Source organism: Gallinula chloropus (genome assembly GCF_964237585.1).
Source record: "Gallinula chloropus genome assembly, chromosome: 7".
Classification (NCBI taxonomy): Eukaryota; Metazoa; Chordata; class Aves; order Gruiformes; family Rallidae; genus Gallinula; species Gallinula chloropus.
Genome location: NC_140092.1, coordinates 28451558 through 28479464, shown reverse-complemented (window position 1 = coordinate 28479464; position 27907 = coordinate 28451558). Strand labels below are relative to the sequence as shown.

The 27907-nt window shown below is 44.1% G+C and overlaps 1 protein-coding gene across 1 annotated transcript; it reads right to left on the bottom strand.

The window, feature by feature from the left end:
* Positions 1-290: 290 nt before the first annotated feature.
* On the bottom strand, positions 291-21278 carry PRMT9 (protein arginine methyltransferase 9). Its single transcript, XM_084267052.1, has 14 exons — positions 21258-21278; positions 20811-20886; positions 20094-20306; positions 18897-19045; positions 17791-18027; positions 16703-16870; positions 14973-15075; positions 13613-13719; positions 10598-10790; positions 6820-7003; positions 4238-4949; positions 1403-1556; positions 831-953; positions 291-605 (listed from the first exon to the last, which is right to left on the bottom strand). Exons 3-14 carry the CDS (start codon positions 20277-20279, stop codon positions 390-392), a joined length of 2532 nt encoding a protein of 843 aa, XP_084123178.1. The 5' UTR covers positions 20280-20306; positions 20811-20886; positions 21258-21278; the 3' UTR covers positions 291-389.
* Positions 21279-27907: the final 6629 nt, after the last annotated feature.

The window sequence follows — 27907 nt, the reverse complement described above, 5'->3', positions numbered from 1 at the left end:
ACACGCTTTGGCAACTGCAAAGTGGAACCACAGTCTGAGGGACAAGGATTCTGTCTCAAACAGCCACAGCTCTGTTCTGGGTACAGGCCTCGGGGTGTGTTTCCTCTTACTACAGGTGACAGGGGAGCAAGAGCAGCCTGCCCCACAGCTGCAGTCACTGCAAGGGCTAGCAGTCAGGCCTTAGCTGCAGTGAAGGCAATACTTGCCCTGACTCAGTGGTAAGACACCCATAACAGTGTAACCCCAGAGCCTACAGTTAAACCAACAAACCAGCCTTTCCCAGCAGCAGATAAAGCTTAGACTTTAATATAAATTAACACCAGCAATGGTATGAACAGTCAAGGTATGCACAGGTAATTAACCACAACTCAGTGTGCACGCAGCATTCTTCACCGTTTCACTGTAATGCTGATATTGCTTTTATGGTGCTGAACATCAAGCACAAGTTCATCTCCAACCTGAACGTGAATGGGCTCATCCAGAACAACAGCAGCTTGTTTCCAGTGTGAGGACTCATCAGATGTATTCAAGCTGTGATCTTCATCCAGGTGTAGGTGATACCAGAAGGGAATGGCAGTGACTCGCCCAGACTTACAGATTTGGACCTAAAAGCATTTAATATTAATCAGTTACACCCTTTTCTAGAAGCAGTAAGAAAAAGCCCTTCAAACCATTTCAATCCATTTCAGAGATACCTGCAGACCAGTTAAATTCTGCACTGGAACTTCCAGCCACGGTGAGTAATTAACGAGCAGCTCTGCAGCCCCCATGACCAGCAATTAATGAGCAGGAGTTAAGTGAGCTTCTAACTTTACACGTGCACAACTCACCTTCACTTCTCTGCTGGAGGTGTTCAAGAGAGGGTTCATGAGATCCAGCCGTAAAAGCTCTGCTGGCTTACTCAAGGGTACACATGGTAACGTAGAGAGATCCAAATACACACGAACAGGTACCTAGGGGTATATACCATAACTTCAGGCATCAACAGCCATTCAAAAGAGAAAAATTAAAAGACTTAGTGCAAAGGTTTCTAGGAATTACTGCAATGCCTGTAAGAGACAGACAAAATGCAAAACACAAAACACAGTCTTCTAATCCTTTCTGCAAGGTGAGGGGAGACAAGGTGAAGGAGGAAACTGTAACAGCACAGTTGCTCTGCTGAACAGTAACACTGCATCTTTCTTACTTGGACAGAACTTCTCCCATGCCAGTTCTAAAGCAAATGTTACCCATTTTAGTTTATCTCAAGGCCCCTGTCAGGCCACATAAATAGCTCTTGATAACTTGGACAGTGTGAAAAGGTTTCAGCTCATCAGTTTCCTTGCAGTTCACACTGAAACTAAACAGCCAGACAGCTGCGGGCTTTGGAATTGTGCCTGCACAGCACCCATCAACTTCATACCTTGAACTGGTTGATAAAAGGGGCTATATTAAACCCAAGAGTTGGTTCTGTTCCTTGAACAGCGCTCTCCAGTAGTAGAGAATCTGATTCTACAAGCATCCCATATACCAACACGTACTGTGGGAAAATCTTCCCTCCACTGTGAAGTAAACACCTGCGAAACGAGAAAGATTCCACCTCTGGAGCAATTGTTCAACAGCAAGGAGAGAACTTTAACTACATTGAAGACACACAAACTAGCTCCTTCTCTGAAGTTAAGAGCTCGTAAACATTTCAGTTTGATCCCATTTCACCTGACACCTGTATTGTACAGAAAACCTGTCATGTGATTCAGTGATGTAGATTAAGAGACCATTAATTGATAACAGCTTTAATATAAGGAGAATTTGCACGTTTTGAGAATAGGAAGTGTTTGTGTGGTTTGGATTTTAGTAGGATATGGCTGTAACCATGTCAGCTGTTTCGTTAGAGCAGCTACAAAATTTAACTGTTGACAGTCTTGATAAAAAGGTGAAGAGAGGAGAGTAATAAATAATCACAGAATCATAGGGGTTGGAAGGGACCTCCAGAGATCATCAGCTCCAACCCCCTGCCAAAGCAGGGTCCCTAGGACAGGTCACACAGGGAGATGTCCAGATGGGTCCTCAGTATCTCCAGAGAAGGAGATTCCACACCCCCTGGGCAGCCTGTCCCACGGCTCCCTCACTGTGTAAAAGTTCTTCCACATAATGAGACCAACGACCAATTAAAGAGACAGAGTATGTCTTACTCTCAGCTAAAACAGGTTCCTAACTAGTTTGTGCAGGAATGTGTTTTTGGAACTCTGGAGAAAACCCTAAGAGCATGTGCTGAGAGAGAGGAAGATGTTCAGCTTTTGTCCCTGAAGACCACCAGAAGACCCCCAGAGTGTCACTGAGCATGCTTTGTCTGGGAGGGGTTAATGTAAATTACTTTCTTGTAATAATTTGCATAATTATAATGAATATGTATAGTTGATCTGTATAAATATGATAAATTTGGCATTAAACAGTGCACACAGTAGGAGGAGCGATGCCCTGTGTGCCCAGCGCTGCAGTAAGGGATACCTGCTTCACAGTCACCAAGCCCAGTGAACTTTGATTCCAGCTTGTTGAGGCTGCACATGTAATACTAAAACTAAGAGCAGGCAGTAGTGGAAACAGTGATTTTTAATATTATGTGTTCATAGCACCAACTGGATGAAATGCTCAGTAAAACTGGAAGCCAGGAGGTACCTGCTGTTGGGGAGCACTGGGCAAGGAGGCAGTGTAGCCACAGAGAAAAAACCTGCCGGGGATTTATGTCACCCTTCTCTAAGCATCCAGCTGAAGCTGACAGCAATACAGGAGAGGGCATTTTTTCCTGGAAAAACCCCACTTGAGCCTTGCTTGCTCTCGTGCTACAGACTGTCCTGCAAGCAACACAGTAAGAAGCTTTCATTCAGCATCATGTCAAACACCTTCAACGCGACACAGATTGGTTGAGGTTTCTGGTTCCTATACCATAGGAACCTTTTCCATAGGAAGGGGGCAGCTCTTGGATGTATTTTCATGCCAACAGATTCGAGTCTGCATATGACAAGCAGCAGGATAATTCCCCATTTGTTCTTACAGGAAAGATTATTCAAAACTTGGAAAAGGTAGTGGACTTGAATTGTCTGGAACATTCTGCCATCACGAAGTGAACTGCTCATCCCCAGCACCACACAAGGGTGGTGCTTCACGCTTTTTTGGGAACTCATTTCCATTAGTTTTTCTCTCTGGCTCTGCTTTCCTTCCCACCCTCCTGGCTTTGCTACTGGCTCTCTGTCTGTCTTGACGCCATGTGCTCATCTGGATGTGCACATCCTGGCCTGTATCAGGAACAGCACGGCCAGCGAGACCAGGGAGGGGATCATCCTCCTCTACTCAGCTCTGGTAAGGGTGCATCTCAAGTGCTGTGTTCAGTTTTGGGCCCTCCACTAACAAGAAAGACATCAAGGCTCTGGAGCGTGTCCAGAGAAGGGCAACAAAGCTGGGGAAGGGGCTGGAACATGAGTCTGATGAGAAGTGGCTGAGGGAACTGGGACTAAACAGCCTGGAGAAGAGGAGGCTCAGGGGAGACCTTACCGCTCCCTACAGCTACCTGATGGGAGGCTGTGGTGAGCTGGGGCTCAGCCGCTTCTCACAGACACCCTGTGACAGGACAAGAGGGGGTGGCTGCAAGTTGTGCTGGGGGAGGTTCAGGCTAGAAATTAGGGGAAATTTCTTCTCAGGAGTGGTTGGGCATTGGAACAGGTTGCCCAGGGAGATGGTGGAGTCACTACCCCCTTGAGTATTCAAGGAAAGGTTGGATGAGGTACTCAGGGACATGGTTTAGTGAGTAATAGGGGGACAGTTGGACTAGATTATCCTGAAGGTCTATTCCAACCTTTATGGTTCTAGGATCTTTTAGCAGCACCAGTTTGTTCACACAGCAGTTTGACACATACATGGTCTGGGCTTTTTTCACCTTGCACTAAATCTGCCTCAGGCATTACTAAGATGCTGAGTTATTCTGGAAACTTCTGACAGAGCAAATGGCAAGATCTCCCACTCAAATCCCTGCACACAAAATCACAAGGAAGTCTATGAAAGTGAAGCCTTGATGCTTTTTTGAAGATACACATATACAATGGTCAGACAGAAAGACTCTGGGAGGTTCAATCCCTTTGGCAAAGCAGTTTTTCCTGCTGTACAGAAGCAACATGACCGGAATTTTGCAGCCAGAGAGAATATTTTCCAAACTTTTCAGATAATTACAAAATTCTAGAAATCCTTTGGTCCATTTATACCTTACCTGGATATTGCAGCCTTTTCCATCACCTCCTGCTGGATTAAACCTGATGTCTCTATGACATCCAAGATAATAATACTCCATAGTTTGTCTGATTTGGGTCTTTGCAGCACCACGCTTTCATCTTCTAAGTGGCTGAGCCAAAACTCCAGTGTTTCTTTTGGGAAGTGGTTAGCTTCTGAAATGACACTAAGTGCTGCCTGATGCTGTTCTTTCTCAATAGAACTGTAGGCTCTAACTGGCCCGAGTTTGCCAGCTATAATTGGCAGGATGGAGAAGCCTTCAGACACGTCTAAAATGTACAAAGGGTCAGGAGTCACGTCTGGAGAGCTCTTATTTTGACTCTCTTGGAGGTTCATTCCACCACCATGTCCATCAACATCCATGGACTGCGAGTCCTTACTGGGATTTAATGACGACAGCACTTTGCCCATGGCAGCTCTAAAGCACTCGTGGTACTGTAGGTTGTTCAGCAGGGCTATTTCTGTGGATTCCAGAACACACACTTGACTCTTGCCATCCTGCTTGCTAGTTGTCTGAAGCCCAGCCAGAGCAGTGCATAATTCAGCCTCATTCCCCAAACTCAGAGCATCATCTCTGTCGCCAACGTCCATCCTGCACTCTGAAGCACAAGAAGAAATCTTCTGGATCTTCAAGTAACAGTCTTGGCAGCAAACTTCCATTTTCACAGTATCTCCAGTCTTCACAGAATAATCTTGGCAAAACAGCAAAAAAAAAAAAAAGGGTCATGTCAGTTGCTTTACAGCAAACATCACCTAAACAGCCACACAGTGCTTAAAAACCAAGCATTATCTCATGTTTTCCTTGGCTGTTGCTAGTGTGTATGAAAGAATTGTTCTAGCCCGTAGCCTAGAAGCTGAAGTATCTGACTCCGCAGCAACATTTGCCTGAAACTGTCTCAAAATCCTTTTATTCTCAAGATTAGCCTATGATAAATAGATATTACTTCAAGTGTTCTGTCAGCAGCAAAACAAAACCACGCTGATAAGGAAATTGCTTTTGCTTGAAAATGGTAAATATGAAGTATTTATGTTTTAATACCTGCTGTAGACAAAGAGTGAATAGGGAAAACAACAGCTACAGTTTAGAAAGGGTTATTTATTCAAAACAAATTGTACTGGAACATTTATGGTCTACAACTCAAGATGATCTTTGGATACTCTGCCTGTAAATACACTGATACAGATGAGAATCCCAAACCAGAAGTGTTATAGTTGGACAACCGTTTCTTTCAATGGCAACACAGGCTAGAAGAGCCTTTTTCCTTCCCTGCACTTTCAGCTGAACCAGTCTATGGACAGCTGTCCCAACCATCTGTTGATACTGAACCAGGAGGAGCTGTGGACTCCCTTGAAGGCAGAAAGGTCTTACAGAGAGGTCTGGATAGAGCCCTGGGCAATTGCAAACCAGATACATCCAGCAAGTGCTGGATTCTCTGGCTGGCACAGGGTAACCCTGGTTATACACACTATTCAGGGGATGAGAGGCTGGAGAGCAGCCCCACGGAAAGACAGGTTGGGTTTGGGGGGATGGCAGATTGAGCAGGAGTCAACAGTGTGTCCTGACAGCAGAAAGGGCCAACTGAGTCCTGGCATGAACCAAGCACAGCATCACTGCTCAGCTGAGGGAGGTGCCTGTCCCACACCACACTGGTGTGAGATCACCCCAAGCACTGTGTGCAGCTTGGGGCGCCTCAGGAGGAGGACATACAAGCACTAGAGTGTGTCAGAGGGCAACCAACGTGGTAAAAAGCACCAGGAACAAGACTTCTGAGGAGTGGCTGAGGTCATTTGCTTTGTTCAACTCAGAGAAGAGACAGCTGAGGGGTGACCTCATCGCAGTCTACAACTTCCTCAAGGCAAGGCAGGGAGGGGCAGGTGCTGATCTCCTCTCTCTGGTGACAGCAGCAGGACATGAGGAAATGGAATGAAGCTGCAGCAGGGGAAGTTCTGCTGGGGCATTAGGAGAAGGTTTTTCACCGAGAGAAGGGTGGGCAGTCACTGGAACAGGCTCCCCAAGGAAGTAAGTGGCCACAGCACCAAGCCTGGCAGAGTTCAGGAACATGTGCATGATGCTCTTAGTCATACGATTTAGTTTTAGGTATCCCTGTGAAAAGCAGGGAGTTGGACTTGATGTTCCTTATGGATCCTTCCCAACATCTAAGTTTCCATGAAACAGGAGAATGGAAAATGGGTGAAAAGAGTAGAGGCTGCCTCAAATGACACTGCCACTGTGTGTGCAGGGAGAACTGTTTGAGTCGAGTCCAAAATGGGGCGAAGGGCAGGCAGGAATGTTTAGCTGTGTTTTTGTGACTACAGCAGCTAGTGGGTCCTATCTCACCTGCCCCACCTCCCTTTCAAAAGGGCACATCTTGACTAAGCAGACCCAGTTAGTAGCCCCACAACACATTTAATTCAGTATAGGGGAAAAAAAAAAAACCCTAAACAAAACCCCAGCTTCCTCCCAGATCTTAAGCAGGTCCCTCATCTGCTTTATGCAGAGTCCCAGAAACAACACACGAACCCAAGTTGATGTACTACCAGAAGAAAATCCCCAGGACATACCAAGGAGGCCCTGCACAGGATAGACTGCCTGTTCCCAGCAGGTTTCCTCACTGGGAGCTGTAGATAGAGCGTGCTCATCGTCAAGCTGTAGTACAAACCACACCACAACAGCATCCAGTATTCCTCCTTCAGTGACTGGCAGGCTGAGCTTCCAGGGCTTCCTGGCTGCCAGGCTCTTCAGCTCCTGACCAAAGTGAAAAGAGAAAAAAAGTGAGAGTTTCTTTCCATTAAAAAAAAAGTGTTTTATTACACTCACTGAGTCACTCACATTTCTTCACCAATCCATGAGGGCACCCAACAGAAACCTGAAGTTAACAAGCTGCTGCAGTGCCAATTATCATTAGTACTCACCAGCAGAGGATCTGCCTCCCCCACACAGGAGCAGTCACGCACATGACCAACCCACCAGTGTTAAAGTAAACACAGCTACATCTAAGAACACACATAATTAAAACCTCTGAGAATGGCAAGAAAGGCTTCAGGCTGGCAAGGCCTGTTTTGTGAAAAGGAATAAAAACAGAGCCAGTCTTTTGAGCTGGGTTCAAACCAACACTTAGGCAACACTTCACTTAAAACCAGTGTTCAATTTCTTCTGGAACTACTGTATGTGAGCACTGAATCTGCTTGAGCAGAGGGTTCCTGAAGTCATTACAAAAACCACTGTGGAACACCTCTGAGGGTGTTTTCTCTGCCACCTGGGCTACAGGCTTTGTGTACGTGCCTGACCTCTTACAATTCCACTACTGGGAAGTATTAAGATTTCCCCTAAAGGAATCAAGTTATAAATTCTCCAACACTCCTAAAAAGTTTTTAATGTGTAACAGGAGTTAAGCCTTTTTCCATGTACAATTTGTTTTCCTCAATAATTAACTACTTCTACCAACATTTACAAACAGAAGAGGCCCAGCTCTAACATAAGTAGCTCTGGTGTAAACCAATTAACAGGAGGTCAACCACAAGAGACCAAAGGTTTTCTTAGTCACAACCCCTCTACTTAGCAGCAGCCTTGCCTAAACATTTATCAGCTTCCTGATCTGCTTATGTCAATGTTTGTCCTAAGTTTAAATCTGAAAATACACAGGACAAAAGAAGAGTTCCACTCTAGGAAGACGAGCATCTCTCACACACTGCATTTATTTTTCTCCTCTTTATTGTCAGTCTGTGTTCTCCAAGAGCTGGTCTAACTCTCTTCTCACAGTTGAGAGTCTGCTGAACAACACCCAAGTCAGAATTACTGAGTAAAGTTCATAATGAGATCTCACTGCTCTTCAATAAAAGCACTATGGTGCTAGCCACTTTTTCCATACATTCTCAATTGGAGAAAAGAAAGAGAGCAGTAAACTGAAGCTTTGCTGGCACTTGAAGCCAGACAGCAGGAGCAGAAGCATGTATCTGTTTCTCAGTTCCTCAGAAGTTACAGCTGTTACAGAAGTGTATTTGATATTAAAAATATTCTTCCTGATTATTCCTCAAAAGCAGCAGGCCTGAAGTTCTAATCACTTAAAACCTACTTGAAGGCAATTATTTCAGCTTTCTCCTCTCTCCATATTTGTTCCTCACATTTGTCCACTGCCTAAACCTCTCATTTATGACAACTGCAAAGTCAAAAAGCTCTAGCACATCACAATGGCAATTTATCAACAAGCACAATTAGAGAGACAGCAAAAAATATAAAGCAGGAAGAGGCAGTTTTAAAAAAAGACAAAATAATCTTATGCTATATGTATCCTCTGAATGAGAGAAAAGGTAACTTGCATTAAAAAAAACCCCAAGCCAGTAAACGTGGCTACAAATAGAAGCAAAAACTACAGGAAGAATGTGGCTATCAAGTCCCTGTGTTGTGATCCAGAATTTCTCAAATATTCCACACAGGAACTTCTCATGGAGATCAGAAAGAGCCAATACCTGCAACTGTTGGCAAGGGCTCGGGTGCTTTAGGGCCTGAAAGCCAGTCCGGGTTGTAATTACTGGCTGCTGAGGTAAACACTCACTTCCACTCCCACTGGCACTGATCTGCTGCCAGCAAACACACAGGGGTAGCACCTGGCTGGGTGCAAGTGTCTGCAGCCTCTAATTAAAGCCACATCTCCTCCTCCCGCCTGGGAAAAGCTGAGCTGCTGCTAACAGCAGCAGCAAAGTAACCACCGAAACTCAGCTGATTTGTTTTTAAAACAATGTGACTTCTTATCATTTTTTCTCTGATTTGTACTGATGTCAGTGAAGTCTCCTATGACTCAGCTTGAGAAACACCTTTGTACTTTATCTTAAGTATTTCTTTTTCTCATTTCTGACAATTTAGGTCTGGATAGTATAAGCAGAATAAATGCAACATCCCTCTCACTCTTTGAAATACAAGTTTAGGAAATGGATCTCTGAAATTCCCTTATCAGGGCTAGGTGATTTCATCACTGAATTTCATTCCTTAGTAGTTAATTCTGCTGTCTGTAGGTACAGCAGGGTTTTTTATTCTAACAGGAGCAAAGAGTTTTTCTGTTTCATTTTTTCCAGTTGCACTGATTCAACATCCAGCTGGGGCCATGACAAAACGAAACAAAAACCCATGTTGAAAGGAACCACCAGTGCTTGGAACTGCCATGTTTGCCCAGTGACCAAAGTAACAAACAGTAACCAATTAATCTAAACAAATAAACTGCATTTCTTCCCTTTACTTATGACAGAAATTCTCCATTAGTCTAATGGAAGCTTCAAATGAGGAGTTCTGAAACATGGCTTAAAGAGTAACACTGTTCTTTACTCCTAAACATTATCCTTACATGTCTGCCAGCAGGCAGGTACTTAAGAGTAGGCATCTCAGGTAAGAGTAATAGTTTCTTATTGATGCTAGAAGCAGAAGCAACACTAGGTCACAGAGAGATCACTCCCAGTAGTACACTGCAGAGACATGCTTTATTTCATTTTTAATCTCAGGACATCAGACAAGCCAACTAGGAAAAGCTATTGATGCAGAAACACTGCAATTCCTGGCCAAGCAGTGGCCAAGAATAATTTCATTTATATAACAGAATCTATTTTAAGCTCTGACTCAATGTTAACTCCTCACCACAGGTCAACCAGCAAGAAACACACCAGAGATCAAACGTATTCTCTTCCCAGGTGCTCAGCCCGAGTGGCTGAGGTCCTTGCCTTACAGTTCAGGCCTATGTAGCATACAGATACAAGTGTATTTTTTGCAAAATGCACAAGGTAACACCCTGATCCTTTAGAATGGTGTATTACACAAATACCAGAAGCTACCAGAGGAGCAAACGGGCTGAACAGGGTAAGATAATTTTACCCTTCATCTCGCCTCTGTTAACCCATCAACACTTAGAAACATCTTTATGCCAGAAGTAAACAACATACTTTCTCATTTTGCCTTCAAGCTATTCTTGAAGACTCTAACTTTAGAGGAATAAAGTCAGCTCTACAGCTGCATACATCATTTAAAATGGGTCTATTGCACTCTTCCTCCCCCATCCCTGCGCTGAGGCTGGCAGCAGTTTGATCCTCTGCTGAGCCAGTTTAGTTCCCTAAACTGCATCAAACACAAACTTCCACCTTGAAAAACTCATAGACTGTCATCTGATGAAACACATCCCTGCACAACCAGACAAGTACCAAAACCAGCTGAGGATTTCAGTGCAGCCCAGCTAACTCACACTTGTGAACTGTTCTGAGATGGAACTAGGAAAGCTAAGGAGATACAGTGCTCTCGTTATTCATAAATAATTACTTCCAAAGGACTTAAAACCAAGAAAACCCACCCAAAACAACATACCTGCAGATTGTTGAAATCAACTGTCATGACCTGACAGGGTTCTGTCAGAGGCACATAGCCTCCAGGAACACGGCTGAGCTTCTCAGTGGTGTAAGGTTCGACGGTCTCCTCTGAACCAGCAGAAGCGTATGTTGGGCTACAGAACTGCACTGAACTTGACAGGAGCACCCCAGCAATTTCCTGCATTCCAACTCTAGGAGTAAATGAAAAAAGGGAAGAAATGAAGCTCCAAATAATCTGACCACAAAAACCCAAAGGAAATTCTTCCTAGGCTGGCTATGTACTTTTAAATGTCCAGAGTGTTTAAGAGTAGAAAAACCACCCAAAACAAACCACTATCCCATTCTGTGGGGTTTGAGTTCTGGTCAAAGCAAGTCTAAAGCACAGAAAATGCACACCACGTTGAAGGAGGAGAACTGAATGCTGAAAACTGAGAAAAAGCCCAGTATGTCCTTTACCAAAGGCCAGACTTTTGCCTCCTTGAGTACAACTCCCCGAGTCTTGACAGAGAACTAGAAAGAAGAATATACCCTGTGATAAGAAGAATAAAGCTTTTCTTCTGCTGCTGCATTCGACAGATAATGAAGGGGTTTCTTTTGGGTGAACAGAATAGTCAGAACCAAGACAGATATCAACAAGAAACTGCATGTTTTGAAGCCTCTGACACAACACTTCCATTCTGTGGTATCTTTATCAGGCACATTCTGTGCAGATGAAGGTGGTTTTCATAGTTACACAGCTGCAAAGCATCAGTACTGATTTCCTGGTGGAAAAGCCTCTGACAACTCAGAATGCATGTATCCTCTCTTGTAAGACAGCAGATCAATCAGGTTTCTAGAAACAACCTCATACAAAAAGCTTCCAAGAAGAAATAATGCTGTAACTGCTTTAAAACAATTACTTACATACACTGTCCATCTCTTAAGTGTCAGGACTTAAGATATATTCTCACTTTCAACTTACAAGGCAGGAAGTTACATGAGAAGTCTTGCACAAGCTACACACTATTCTGAACAAGTACATTTGTCTGTGAAGGACTCAATGTCTCCCTTTTAAGTGACAGTTACTAAGCCAAATCACATTCTCACAGTGGCATCTTGAAAGATACCTAGTTCAAGTTTGAAAAGCAGGATGTAGTCTATACTCTGGCATCATCTTAGAAGTTTTCTGGAAGTCTAGATTAATCCTTCGTAAAGAGCTCAACTCTTCTCACAAGTTTGCCAGTTCATTTGTTCTTCTGCAGATAAATACATTTCACATGGATGTGAAACAACCACCCCAAAGAGAGAGGAGAAAGCACTGACTTCAGGAGCAAATGAAAGCTAACCATGATAAAGAAAGAAATTGCACAGCACTGCAGCAAAGTTAGGACCTACAGTCCCAAGCAATGGGTACAAATACCACCAGCTATAGCAAATTAAAATTACAGTTAGCACCAAAGCATCAAATAAAGTTAAAGCAAGAGGTAAACCAGCCTAAAACTTTTGTAAAGTTAACTTGTAAAGTTAACTTAAGATTTGTGATTTGTTTCACATTTCACTATATCCCGGGGGGGTGGGGGGGTGGGGTGGGAGGTGGGGGTGGAACCTGAAACCAATCAGAGCCCAAAAAAAATGCAGCATAACTTAAAACTGCTTAAACAAAGGCACAGAACACAGAGCAGAAGATCAGATCATGCAGAAACAGATGACTGAGATGTACAAGAGTACCAAGAATTGGAGTGAAAGGGGATTCCCTCCCTCAGCAAGATGAATCAGTTAAAAATACTCCTAAGTATACTTCAGAAAAAAACCCAAATACCCAGGTATTCACAGATTTCTGGGGTCTACACCTATACACCTACTTATAACCAATCAAAACAAAAATTAAATCATGATGAAAACCTCAAAGAAAAGCTGTATTCATTGTACAAGACAAAAAAATGCTAGACAACATAAAAAGCATTAGAAAAGAGGTACTTTCACACTATTTCATTAGGCACCCTGATCAGAAGAACACAACCAAAATCCCAAGTTTTGCTGTAGATCATGAATACACTTAGGAAAGTGTGAAGACATACACATCAGAGTAACTCAAGAGATCTGGATAGTTTAAATCTGAGAATAGGCACATAAAGCTTAATAGCATTTGTTAAAATGGACTTTGCTTTCCCGAAGCAAAAAAGGGTATCAAACAATGAAGGCAGGAAGTTTAAAAGTGGTATTTTCCTTCTTCCTCATTTCATTTCAGTCCTGCTACCCACCTGACCTTAAGCTACACTGTTAGAATAGATTATTAATTCAACTATCCAAAGTTATAGCACATTAACTTTCATCCTGTTGAAATGTAAGGAATAGTCAATGTCACATTTCCAGGCAAAAACCATCTTCTAATTGATGCATAATTAACTTCTAAAAGAAAGTTCTTCTATGACCATCTACTACACTGAGAACTTCTGTCTCTTTCTGGCCATTGCCTAGATCTACTGCATAGAAGATAAGAATAAAAATAAATATGAAAATAAGGCATATACAGCCAGAACTGGTCTCAGCAAATAAACCCTCCTGTATGCTGGTTCAGAACTAGGCAAGGCACATGTTCAAAAAGATAATACTAGGTGGGGTTATGAACACTTTGGCTTTAGAAAATTCTGTCCTCATCTTCTGAAAGGGTTAGATCCAGCAGCAGGGTGTGGAGAACAATTCTAAAGAAGGTAAAATAAGGACAAATGACAAAAAGTAAACCAAGAGGCTCCGATACAGTCATTGAGGAGTAATTTTACTATAAAGGAATTAAATTTTATTAACATGTATTAAAAGGTGTGTATCTCAGCATAACTGAAGTGTTTCTGATCCAGAAAGGCTTAACCACAAAGGGGCGGGGAGGGTGAGAACAGAGATGTGTTTAAATCTGTTTCATGAAACAGGTAATCAGACATTCAAAAAATACAGAAAACAGGAAGTGGAAATTCCTCAGTAAAACCCACTGACATCTCTTTCCAAGTAACAAATGTGGGTTCAAACTGTGATCACATACCTGTGATGTCTACGTATCTCTTTGCATTCCACTGCCATTCCAAATATTGTAGCACTTGCAGGAATAACTCTGCCGTAGTCTCCAGTACTGACATCTTGATCTTTAGGCTATGAAAACACAAACATGGAAACATGAACAATGACATGCAATGAGACAGTGACATATTTCTGCCAGTGCTGCAAAGCCAAGGTTACATATGACTGACCCATTCCATGTCACAATCAAAACATCAGGACCAGTAAAAGTTTCTGGCCTGTTGTCATCCCTGTCAACCACTAAAGGAGTTCCTTAAATGTTGTGTGTCAACATATCCATGCATCAGCTTTAGTTTTCAGTCTACTACTTCTTCTGTATAATTTTAAAGTGTGTCTTAATTTGTATTCTGTTAGAATGTATTGAAACATTTGAAGACAGTGAGAATTCACAGAATCGTAGGGGTTGGAAGCGACCTCCAGAGACCATAGAGGGTCCAACCCCCCTGCCAAAACAGGTTCCCTAGGAAAGTGGTCCTAGGGAACCTAGGACCTTTCTTATATGCATAATTCCTATACTTAACACTAGGGGTCATCAGTTTCAGTTCAACGCAGTACAAAAAGCTTTCAGCCAGGTACCTTTTTACAGTTGGAATCAAGACAATATCAAAATAAAAGCAAAAGGCCTTATATTTCATAAGGCCTAAGAGAGGTTTACCCATGTAAGACTCCTTGTCATAACACTTTGCTCAACGTACGTTAGCTAAAATGCAAAATACATGAAGCAAAATCCAAGAGACCTAGTGGAATTCTCCAGTCTTCAAAAATAAGTTCAAAAGTTTGCAGAAATAAGTTATGAGCCTAAGCATGAGGCATATTTACCAAATTGCAATAGACTGATCCCTAGTGGTGTGATAAGAAATAATTCTACCATCATACAGCATTGCCTGCTTACACTGGCACGACTTCCTGATACTAAATGGTATCTCAAAATGAGCAGCTGGCAATTAAACTTACAGAAAGATAGTGCCTTTGAAACACACATATCCCTGTGGTGTCACTTACAAAGAAGGGAAAAAGAAGGAGGAAAAAAAGAGGAATGACCAGTGATCAGAAGCGAGCCATTGTACGCTGGAAGGTGGAACAGGAGCTCACAGAGTGCAACGTGCGCAGCTGCCTCACCGCCCCTCTCACCAAAACCACCTTCACAGAACCAACCCAGACAACTCATTTTAAAACATCAACAGCTAGGAAATACTTACCAGACAACTGCTCCTCGCTCCTGTGTGTGTGAACACATGCACACACACACAAAGATATGGATGAATACCTAACAAACAAATGAGGAATCCCTTTTATACACACACACACACACACACACAACCTACCCTTGGCTGCAAAAGCAGATGTTCCCAAGCATGTATCAAGCTCTCCACAATACCTTCTCCAAACAAACCAGCATCAACTGTTTCTGTGACAACCAAGGAAACTCTAAAGAAGAAAAAAAGACACCATAAAATATTACACACATTCCTGTTAACAACTGTTCTTTTAAACAGAAAACCCCACACCACCAGAGCAATACCAGCACAAAGCAGAACTTTTACCAGCGTTCTGAAGTTTAAATACAGATGGGATATTTCATTCTTCTAACAAAAGACATGTTTTGAATTGTTGTAGTTCAAGTTGCAGATACAAGAGAATAAATATTGAGCAAGAGTTTATCATAGAGCTTCTTTGTTCAGTGTTTATAAATAAACTGCGTGGGAAGAATCTAGCCAAAAGGGGAAGATGTTTCAGGCTGGGCACACAGCCAACGAGACTGCAGAATATGGATCTGCCTAAATCTGGTGCAAGAACATGCATCCATGCACGTGTGTTAAACAGGAATGATAAAGAACAACTGTAATCAAAGCACAGCAAAATTAATATGCAGACTAACAGACCCTAAAATCCTAAATCCCATTGATTTAAACAGTAATAAACATGTGGCCTAAGACACTTCCAGAAGAGTAACACCTTATTTCTGACTGATGACATCATGCACACTAAGATACACATGATCCGTTACTGTAGCTCAGCTGATACAGTTAGACAAGGTTTGACTGGCATCCTAAACCATGGGAGTTTCTTCATTTCAGATCATGAGCCTGTGTCATCATCAGACCCTTCAGTAATCCAAATGTTAGTAATTCAAAGCAAAATGGATTATTTCTTTCCCATGTTTAAACTGCATCACTAGTGGCAGTGAGCTGAAGTGATAAACCAGTCCTTTGCATGTACCCAAACAAACAAAAAGTTCCCTTGGATTTCTACCTCCTAAAAATGTACTGATCCTGCAGAAGCAGCCCTGCTTCAGGGGGCAGTGAGTGAGGAGGAACGGGTAGCATAAAAAGCCTAGATCACAGACACTGAAAGCCATGATATTGATGATGTTCTGATTTGTCGAGAGCAATTCCAAGCTGCTGATTTGTCCCAGTAGCTCTTACTATGCTTCAGAACACAGTACTTGATATTGGAGAAACAAGCTACTTAAATCTTCCAAAGCTCATGGATCTCTGCTATGCAGCCAAATGAGCAGATGAGCACATACAAATAAGAAGCTCAGTACAAACACAAAAATCCTATTCTCACAGGATAACTTTGTCCCTTCCAGTGAAATTTAGTCAATATACAAAGTCTTTCCAGGTGATCCCTGTCTTTTTCCTATCGGGGAGCCCAGAACTGGACACAACACTACAGGTGGGGCCTGACCAGGGCAGAGCAGCAGGGGAGGATCCCCTCCTTTCACCTGCTGGCCAGGCTCTTTTTGATGCACCTGATACCATAGACTAATTTCTCCTTTGCTATTGCTGCAATACAATTGCAAATGCCCCCAAGGTTCCCACTATCAAAGAATTAAACTCCTTAATTTACGACAATGCTGATCCACCATAGAAATTCATACAATCTAAAAACATGTTATTAATTCTGCACTGCTTGATAAAAAACATGAAACACACAGAGAACCTTCTCACATTATGATTAACATCACAGGAAAAGTTATTTGCTGTTTAGGTATTTTCTTTAAATTAAGAGCAAATTAAAAATAGTATCACAGCAGAGCACAGGAACGTACCTTTCAGGTATGTGCTCTGGAATTTCTATATCAAGTGACTTCAAATGCAGAAGTTTGATCTCTCTTTCCATATTGTTTGCTGCCACCACATCACGAGCAAGTTCATACATGGTTTTGGATAATTCACAGCCATAGACAAAAGATGCTCCTGCCTTTTTTGCAAACATACTGAAAAACAAGAATCAGGGGTTTTTTCCATCCAGTTAAAATCACTTTAGGTTAAGGATAACCAGATTTATGAAGTTATATTTTGGTACCTCCCTCGTATTTCTGAGAAACGAGTCGAGTCTAAAAATCATAATTAAGGGAACAAATTGATATCCTCTTGATATGCTATCACAAAGATAAAATAAATTATTTACACACAGAGGTAACAGATGGATACGCCTCAGCTATGCTAAATTCACTCTTTATACTACAGCATTTTCATTCAGTAACTTTCCACACAAAGAAAGCATCTGCATCAAATAGAAAAATGGGTTTCAAAAGTACTACTAGCTACTAACCTCCAGGCTCAGGGACTCCTGAAAGCTTTGTTTGCTTTAGATTTTACCTCAAAAGCATAAAAGTTCACTACAATTCTTCACTAGCAACAAACTAGTGTTAGAATCATAGAATGGTCTGGGTTGGAAGGGACCCCAAGGGTCACAGAGCTCCAACCCCCTGCCACAGGCAGGGACACCAACCTCCAGGCCTGGAGCTACACAAGGTTGCCCAGGGCCCCATCCAACCTGGCCTTGAACAGCTCCAGGGATGGGGCATCCACCACCTCTCTGGGCAGCCTGTTCCAGCCCCTCACCACTCTCTCTGTAAAGAGCTTCCCCCTAATATCTAATCTAAACCTTCCTTCCTTTAGCTTCAATCCATCCCCCTTGTCCTGCCATTGTCTGCCCTTTTAAAAAGTTGATTACAGTCCTGTCTCTCTGCTCCTTTCAGGGATGGGAAGGCTGCAATGAGGTCCCCCCACAGCCTTCTCTTCTCCAGGCTGAACCAGCCCAGCTCCCTCAGCCTCTCTTCGTAGGGGAGCTGCTCCAGCCCTCTGATCATCTCCATGGCCCTCAATATATTTATGTTAAATGTGCAGTTACCTCAAGATTCCTGTTCCTGTTCCAATATCAAGGACAGTTTTGCACCCTGAGTGGACAGCGTTCTCAATTGCTTTCAAGTAAGTAAGATTCCTCTTGGCATCGTTGAGCATAATGAAGTGCCAGCGTTCCACAAGCCAGTTGGCAACACGGTAAAAGTTCTCCTTTGCATCAGCAAAGTCTGGGTTAAGCTTCACTGCTTTATGGAAATACCCAGCTGCTTCATCTCGAAAGCCCATTCTAACAGTAAAAATGACAAAAGAAATATAAAGCTGCCAAGTATCTGTAAGTGCCTGTAATTTGTAAGGTCTTGTATCAGTTAAAAGATGATGGAAATGTTTCCCATTAGTTATGTTGTCTTTAGAAACACTGCTATTACCTTATGAGAAAGAATGATTTGCAGCTCTGTAACAAACCATTTTAATATGCAAACATAGTAAAAAAAGAAAAATAATCACAGAAGGGTGGGGTTGGAAGGGACCTCTGGAGATCATCCAAGCCCCTGCTAAAACTGCATCACCTACAGCAGGTTGCACAGGATCACGTCCCAGTGGGTTTTGAGTATCTCCTGAGGAGACTCCACAACCTCTCAGGGCAGCCTGTCTCAGTGCTCTGCCACCCTCACAGTACAGAATCATAAATCACAGAATGGGTTTGGTTGGAAAAGACCTTCAAGATCATCGAGTCCAACCATCCATCCAGCCCTATAGGTCCAACACTAGACCACGTCACCAAGAACAACATCTACTCTTCTTTTAAACACCTCCAGGGACGGTGACTCAGCCGCCCCCCTGCGTAGCCTGTTCCAGTATCTGACAATCCTTTCAGTAAACAAGTTCCTCCTCATGTTTAGGTGGAATTTCCTACATTCAAGTTTGTCCCTGTTGCCTCTTACCAGCCTGTACATGAGTCTTCCTCTGCTACTACATCCTTTGACAAACTAGAACAGGTCTTACAAGAACTCGCTGTACAGTGTGACAGTGCCAACTCTGCAATCCAGCCTCAGAGATTTTTAGTGAGGAGAAGGCTATAAACACCAGAACTGTTCTGGAACATACTGTAAATCAACATGGGAACCTTAAAAAAACTGAATATACATTACTACAGACCTGAAAAGATGTTCTCCCATACTATTGCATATCACTTCATCATTTGGATACAGTTCAAGTGCTTGCTCATAACAGTTGAACAGATCTTGAATCCGTGCCAGAGAATCTAGCTCTTCTGCCCACTTAAAGAGAGTAAACTGAAATGTTTCCTGGAAAAAAAAAAAAAAACAACAAAAAAATATACCACAAAGTTGCTGACAGTTACCAGAAGCAGAGAACTGAAGATATCTAGAGGCAGTCCAACATGCACCCGAACGCTCACTTAAGCAGCAGCACACAACTGTCTGCTGTCACCCCAAGTTAGTTTGCTCACTTGAAGCAGAAAAAATCTCACAGATATCCATGCAGTTATCAGCACTCAGGAGCACACACATGAATGTGTCCAGAGCTGGGGCCCCCAATACAAGAAAGATGTGGGACTGATGGAGAGGGGTCAGAGGAGCCACAAAGATGATTAGAGGGCTGGAGCAGCTCCCCTGTGGAGAGAGGCTGAGGGAGCTGGGCTGGTTCAGCCTGGAGAAGAGAAGGCTGTGGGGGGACCTCATTGCAGCCTTCCAGTCCCTGAAGGGAGCAGAGAAACAGGAGGGGAATCAACTTTTTAAAAGGGTAGACAATGGCAGGACAAGGGGGAATGGATTGAAGCTGAAGGAAGGAAGGTTTAGATTAGATATTAGGGGGAAGTTCTTTACAGAGAGAGTGGTGAGGGGCTGGAACAGGCTGCCCAGAGAGGTGGTTGATGCCCCGTCCCTGGAGGTGTTCAAGGCCAGGTTGGATGGGGCCCTGGGCAACCTTGTGTAGCTCCAGGCCTGAAGGTTGGTGTCCCTGCCTGTGGCAGGGGGTTGGAGTTCTGTGATCCTTGGGGTCCCTTCCAACCCATGCCATTCCGTGACTCTACAATTCCATAAATGCATGCATACAAGCCAATACTAACAAGGCCCTATTTTTATTGAACTTATTTGACACACATTTACTAAGAGACAAGTGTATCACTTCCCTTTGCATAGGAATACACAGGTTATTAAACAAGTTAACAAAGGCTATTAAACAAGTTCCTGGCTGTCTTTGCTCTTTCTTTCTGCAAAGACTGAACAGGAAAATCAGTTACATGCAACAAGTCAAAAGAAAAAAAACACATCATGAGGCATCAAGAGGAATAATGTAAATAACACTGTTTCAGGTAATTCAAAGAGCACTTACTTTGACACTAGTTTTTAACTCAGGAGCTAGATTTAATACTAGCAGATAGTGAGCATAGGCAGTTCCAAAATCCTGGTCCCCCAGGCAATGCTGAGCACTCTGCAAAGACCTGGAAACCAACTCCCGCCTGCTGGCTTCCCGACCACCTCTATGGGTACAGTGAAGTTTAGCGTTGGAGTTGGGCATTCTGAGGGGTGTAAATACCTCCTGTTCCTAAAAAAAAAATTTGAAAAAAGTTTTTTATACCACGGTCCAAGAAGGTTGCACACAAAGCTGACAGATCAATGAGTAAAGACGTCCTCCCTCCACCCAAGTGCTAAGCATTCAAACTCAGGCTCATCTTCATACCACTGGTAATACCATGAACTTGAAACTGAGCATTCACCACTTAAAAGTCAGGTGTGCATCATGTTTATGTTAGACCAGGTCCTGGAAACAAGTTACCCATCTTCAATTTTTAAAATTAGCTGTTGTAATACCTATTTTACCATGCCTCTGACCAAATAGTTTTGCACACTGGAAGTTTGAACACTCCTAAGTTCATAATCAACCACAAAATCTGAAGGTTAAAACGTTCCCGCTTCAAAAGCAGCATCTCCACAGAGCAAAGACTCCCAGAAAAAGAACAAACGAGCTCATGCAGTTCATTTAAACAGTTGTTGCAATCAACCTGCACAATTTTATGACTGCCTTTCTGGGTTTGCTTTTCATGCTTACCTACACACAAGGGCCTACTCCAGGACTTGCAGGTGGGTCCTAAACCCGACGAGCCCAAACGTTACACGGAGAGGGGCTGCAAAGAAACACGGCACCATCAGGGCCAGGCGGGAGCTTTCTTCCCAAACAGCAGCTACATTTCACGCAAGCACCAGCACTTTACCCAGGGACATGCAAAACCCGGGACGCCGTGCGAACTGGCGGGTTTGGGGGCCCGGGTCTGAGAGGATGAGGGGGCCCGGGGCTCAGAGGACGGGGTGGGGGGCCTGGGGCCGGCTGCGGTCGGAGGGCAGCGCGGCGCCGCCGGAAAACCCCACAGGCCGCTCTACCTCCAGACACCACCCCGCTCGCGGGCGAGCCCCAGCGCCGCTGCCCCAGCGCAAGTGAAGCAGCGGGGTAAGCAGGCAGCTTCCCCAGCAGCAGGCCAGGTGCTCCCCAGGCCATCACCTGCTCCGCGCGGAACGCGGCTCCTAGGGAAGCGAGGCACACAGCGCTGGCCGCCGCCATCTTAGTGCCGGGCAGAAGCCATCGCGCATGCGCAGTGCGGCGTGCGCGGAGCCGGGCGCGAGCGAGCTGCCGGTGCCGCCGCCTTCCCGCGCTGCTGCCTGAGGCGCCTCCCCACCGGTGTGCCGGGCGGCCAGCAGTGCCCGCCCCTAGGCACGGAGCCCCCGCCGAGGAATCGCCCCCTTAAGCTACTCCCGACAGGTCCGGGCCCCGCTCTCCCCCCGCCTCACGGGCTGGAGGTTACGCGTCTCTAACCGACGCGTTCAGAGACTGCAGGGCCCAGAGCGGGGATTAGAAATTATTTTTGCTTAATCTGTTTAATTGGCGACAAGAGGGCGGTCCCGTCCCCTTCCCCCCCTCACTCCCTTCGTACTATTCTGAGGCGTGGGCAGTCACTGACTTCATATTTTATTTTCTTAAGGGAAAAAAAAAGGAGATTTACATGTTTAAGAAGCAAGAGAACAAAGAGAATCCCAGCCACTTAGGCTAGAGCAAAGCTAGTTCTTTGCAAGGTGTCACAGAGGAAGAACTATGCAGCTGACAGCAAATTCATAACTCTATTGGGAAGCAAAAGGCTTGAGAAAAATACAGACAAAACTCTCAGAACAATTTACTTTTAATGCTAATTTAGCTTGTGTCGTGGTTTACCCAGGAGGAAGCTAAAGGGACCACACAGCCCAATCACTCCACACCCCACTTCCCCCACACAATTGGGATGGGGAAAAGGATTGAAAAGAAGGTAAAACTCATGGGTTGAGATAAAACAAGGAAGGTTACAGTAATAATGATAAAAACTATACAAAACAGGTGATACACAGCACAACTGCTTACTGCCCAAATCCAATACTCAGGTAGTTCCTGAGCTGCCCCACCTCCTAGCCAATTCCCCTAGTTATATCAGGAGCATGATGTCATATGGTATAGAATATCCCTCTGGCAAGTCTGGGCCAGCTGCCCTGGCTGTGTCCCCTTCTGGCTTCTTGGGTGCTCCCCTCCTTGTTGGCAGGGCAGTATGAGCCACAAAGTCCTTGACTGCTTGGCCACAACGTCACCATGTTATCAACAGGATTCTCATCCTAAATGCAAAGCACAACCTTGCACCAGCTGCTAGGAAGGAAATTAACTCTTTATCCCAGCTGAAACCAGGTCACTTGTTACTTCTCTGGTGAAACATGGTAAATTGACAAGGAACTGTCTTGCCATTTCTTTACATCTTATATACACACATAGAACAATGGTATTTTCATGGTCCCTGTTCTTTCTCCATCCAATCTATTAAAGCTGGTAATTCAACTCACACGAGCACAGTAGTAGAAGTAACCCACAGAAATGCTAAATCCAGTCCCTCAGCATACAAAGCTGTTCAGACCTGCCCTACAGTTAAGAACTGCCACCTTAAATGTTTAGTAGATGTATTACTGCCCTGTAGTTGTGGTGTTACTAGAATTTAACTTCACTGTTGGTAAGCCCCAAGAATTACAGTTGACAACAACATTGACACCACCAAGTTTTAAGTCATAAACATGTCCTAATTACCTTGGGCCTGTGACTAACAACTCTGCAGCAATTGAGACCATGAGAAGCAAAATTCAGAACTTTGCTCCACATTGTCAGTACTTATCACATTCCCTCACATGCCTACCACACAACTTACCTTCTTCCTCAGCAGAGCCTGGCAGGCTGCCTGCTCCAGGGAACAACCACATATGTAGGGCACTGGGGTGCATATCTTCTCGAAAATGGGCTGAGTTCATTTGGTCTTGTCCTACTTCTGGGACAAGAACAGGCCATGGCATTGTTTACTAATTATGAAGTGTTTGGAAGCTGTTTGTCCTTACTTTCCTTCTCTAAAACACGAATGCAGCTCTTCCAGGCTTTTACAGCTGTGGGTATTGTACATGCCTTCACTTTAGAGAAACAAATGAGTACCGCTTAAAAATTTCAGGCCAACATCTGGAACAAGATGAAAATAGCACATATGGAGGGGAAACATGAGTCTCTATGAGACACAGTGGCAGTTAAAACGTAATCCACAGCAAACTTAATTACTACTCTATTGCATTATAAGAGAGTGGAAGCCTGCAAATGTTTTCAGAGAAGTGACCCAAAAGAAAAAACTGCAAACAACAACCTGAACAACACTAGAATCATCTTCCAGTGGAGGAAAGATACTCTAGGAAAATAGAAAAGAACTGGTAAAGCACTTAGGCCAGATGAAGCCCATGAGCACATGCAAATATTAGCATCAGAAAATAGCTAACATTTCATACATTAACTGAGCTCTAAAGGAGGATGCACTATCTTGAAATCAACTGGCATCAACAAGCACCCAAGCCTTCCTTCAGTTTTGAAAGAAAAGCCATGAACTTTAAATTAGTTTCAGATGGGGAACAAGGTTATCTGAATTTAGCTTAATTATGCTTCCCAGCTAAAGGCTGATAGTACAGGGAAAGAAAAAATATTAGCACCTGTGGGACATGGAAAGAGAGAGAGGTACAGGCAATTATCATGAGTAGACAACCAGGTGTAACAGGAGCTGGACTCCACCAAATAGTCTAAGGAGCCAGTATCCCTGTAGCTCCATGATTCTCTGGACTTGTTCAGCTGTATTTTATTTTTTTTAGCCAGAGCAAATGCCAGATGGATAGCATAAATGCTTTATAATGCCTACTTTTAAGCATAAATTTAGTACTGTGTGCTAATTTGACCCATTTGTGGGAGCTTACTAACAAGCATCAGTTTAAAATCCTCACAGTTTGCAAGAGTCAGTTCAGTTCAAATGCTGGGGGAGGATATTTGTTGACCTCATACTCACAACTTTTTCCTGAAAACTTCAGGAAAACAAAGGTCCATGGAACATAATGTTTACAACACTGAAAAAGCAAACAGCTGCATACTAAAATAATTTGTTGTGCAAAACTCATGCTGTCAAGGAGTGCCAGAAAGGAATGCCCACCTTACCAGACACATGCATGATTGCCATAACATCAAACAGATTGAAAGTAGAATAAATAATGTTGATCTGCATCCTGGGTGGTCAAAGATTAGTCTGTTTCTGTGTGTGCTCACAGTGGGTGAGAGAATGACTCTAGCACCACTTAGGTATGCATAGGGCCCCTGACATCTTGCAAGCCAACAGTGATGACACAGTCATAAGCAAGATGGGAGTTAGAAGGAAACTATAAACCCATGACAGAGGTAAAAGTGCTAAAACAAGAGAAGAAACTACAATGCCTTGGAAGGATGCTGTTGCTAGTAGTGTTTTCAAAAGCTCAACACAGCTGCATGTTGCACACTGGTATTGCTGATACCAATACTCTGTAATAAAATGTTAATAAAAGTGAAAGTGAAATTCACTAATTTCTAACCCTTCTCTCCAAAACCTGCAGTCTGGAGACACAATCAGCCACAGATAGAACACTGCCTTTCATGAAAATCTGGATAGCAAAGTATCAGACAAGAACATCAGGCAGGTAAGAACAAAACCTGTGCTGTGCTGGTGTATGCCTATTGTATAACGTGACTGGAAGAGGGTATTTCCTGGCAGCATGCTTGCAATCAATGCCAAGGGAAAATAACAAAGCAAAGATAAATACACCATGTATGGGCAGACTATTGCCACAGCTTCACATAGTCAACCTATGTCATAGTCTCTGAAAAAAAGACTTCAAGGCAGCAGTAAAATTTGATGAGCTTGAGTAGGAATGGCAGAGAAACGAGTTTTGCAAACTGCTGATATAAAACCACTTCTGAATTAGTAAAGAAAGTACACTTCCTTTTGTTGTTCCTTAGATAGGTAATTGGTGTCCATTTAAATTTAAATTAATGCATTATTATTTCTCCTCAGTCCTCCATTTTTAATTTTTTTTTCTTTTAATCACAATTTTGTTATTTCAGAGTGTGACAATGCTTTGAACTGGTGTGTCATGTTTAGGAAAAGATGTATTTAACAATTTTGATCATAGGAATCCAGTATGTTGTCTGGATACCCATACTGGAAAACCAGCATCAACATAGTAATGAATTTGCTTCCCTGCTTTATTATGTAAGTGCAAGTTAACTCTTTTTATTCCCTAAAAAGCGTGTTATGTGTATGCATTTCTGCTGGAATGCAACTTCTCCTTTTACCTGCATACAACTCAATTACTTTACAACACTTCAGTGGCATTATGATAGAGAAATTACAGTAACTATGAACAAGCAGGAACAATGTTATTCCAGTTTGAGTCCTGATGACAGGGCAAAGTAAACAAACCATTTGTGAAAGGCATACTTACTGGTGAAATGCTGTTCCAGTAATCTAAACAGAAATAAGAATTGTTGGCTATAAACTTAGTATTTTAAAAAAAAACCCAGTCTTTTAAAATGGAGTTTTAAGTAGCATAGTAACTTCTCAGTTAAATAATATAAGAAAATAAATGTCACAGCAGATAATGTGATCTAGCAGTTGGGACACTGGGCTGAAAGACTGAATGTTCATAGTCTCTCTCAACAGCATCCCCTGGCCTGTGGGCCCACACTTGTCCTCAAGACTCCTTTCAGGGACTATGGTCTTCATGTTAAGTCGCCTCTCCCAACTCCTTTCATTACAAGACTGTGTTTTCTTCTTTTCCTCACCTACAAAAACAATGATGACATTATCTTTGCCTTTGATTATGAAATGCTGTGCTTACTCACTTGAGGTCGGTGAGCACTGTTAGGTGGGTAACACACACACCCTGCTCCATTTTCTGAAGCAGACTCTCAAGTGAATAGTTTTAAAAAAAAAAGCACTCAAAATTGAATCCTGTCTGATAACACTGATTCTCCAAACAGGTGTCATTTTAAATGACATCCCTGAAGTGCCCATCTATTTCCATACATGACTTCAGCAGGTCGGTGCCTGTGGGCCCAACAAGGATAGATTTAATTTCATACCAAAGCTTATTGCTTCAAAAGGGGCAGAAAGTAGCACTTGATTTGCAAAAATACAGAAAGTGAAACAGATTGAAGTTACTGCCAAAGACAACATCTAAACATTCATGACTAGAATGCCTAGATGACCCCTGATCACCTAAAAAAGTCCTACCAAATCACTATGAATTGCACTACTATAAACCACTAAATCCAAGAAGTTATAGCCAAGTTACAAATGTAAGTACAATTACAAGCCTTTTCTGGTTTATTCATGAGTTTCCTAAAGTCCTTAACCAAAACAATCTAGCATTCAGCGGTCTTCTCAAGGTCTCACTCTCACTGCACTACTTTTTCATGAAAGCTGTTTGTATTAGCTTATTAAATGAAGCCACAGAGGTAAAGCTGTATCTGCTTTACTCAGTTGTTCAGCAAGGAACACGAGCAGGACAGGGCCCCCTGGGCAATGCCAACCTCTTCTCCTAGCAGACCATCACCATTGAGCAGACACTGGCCCCACAACTCTGGATCACGCAGTCCATGTGCTGCCCTGTGCTTGCTTTACAGAATAACAGAACGCTTTGTGTTGGGTACCTCAAAGATCCAACCCTCCCCCCTCACCATGGGCACGGCAGGTTGCCCAAAGCCCCATCCAACCTGGCCTTAAATGCTTCTAGGGATGAGGCTTCCACAACCTCTCTGGGCACCCTGTGCCAGGGCCTCACCACCCTCTCAGTAGAGAATTTCTTCTTAACATCTAACCTAACCCTGCCCTCTTTCAGCTTGAAGCCATTGCCCCTTGTCCTGCCACTGCACTCTCTGAACAGTCCCTCTCCCACTTTCCTGTAGGGCCCCTTAAAGTATCGGTACACTGCCATTAAGTCACCCAGGAACCTTCTCTTCTCCAGGCTGAGCAAGCCCAGCTCTTGCAGCCTGTCTTCAAAGGGCTGGAGCAGCTCTCCCATGATCATCTTCACGGTTGCCTCTGGACCCGCTCCAGCACCTCTATGTCTTTCCCCATCCTGGGGCCCTGCCTTCCACTGAGAGCCTGCTCTGCCCCTTCCTAGAGCCACGGACGTTTCCGTGAGGTGAATCACCCACCCACTACAGCTCAAACCCCGTGGCCTTCCCCACCCTGTCGTATAGGAACAGGCAACCCGCGGCTTGCCGCGACAAGCCGGTGCGGTGCGGGCTCTCCCACCCACCCGGGCGCCACCGGGGAAGGCTTCGCCTGGCGGCCGGTACGACAGTGCCCACCCGCGCTCCCCGCACAGGGCTGCCTCGCACAGCCCAGGAAGGCAACTCTCTGCCTGACTACAGGCACCCCCACCCCGGCGCCTTATGTAACCACCGCCGCCGCGGGGCGGGAAGGAACGAGCGGGAGGCGGGCCCAGGCGCGGCGGGCCGTCCCTCTCGCTTAGGGCATCGCCCAGCGGTGGCGGCGGGTTCGTGCCTACCCGTCCAAGGGCGCACCGCCCCTTTGTCGCGGGGAGGGGAGGGCAGTCCCGCTCGCCTTTGCCCGCGCCCGCCCGTCCCTGCGGAGAGCTGCCGCCGCTGCTCTCTTTGTGGCAGCGGCTCCCGCCTCACCGCTGCAGGGGACCCTGGCCGCCCGCGGCTCCTCGACCGCCCGGGAGGTCGGTGCTGCTGTGGCGTAGCCGCAGGCGGTTCGCGGGAAGGCGAGCCCCGGCGCAGCGGCAGCC

Coding starts and splice junctions, on each gene's coding strand:
- PRMT9 (XM_084267052.1), bottom strand. CDS start 20,279: ATGCCCAACTCCAACGCTAAACTTCACTGTACCCATAGAGGTGGTCGG. Junction 15,076..16,702: donor CCAGAGCACATACCTGAAAG/GTACGTTCCTGT, acceptor TTTCTTCTTTAG/AGTTTCCTTGGTTGTCACAG. Junction 1,557..4,237: donor GAAAAGGCTGCAATATCCAG/GTAAGGTATAAA, acceptor CTCGTTTCGCAG/GTGTTTACTTCACAGTGGAG.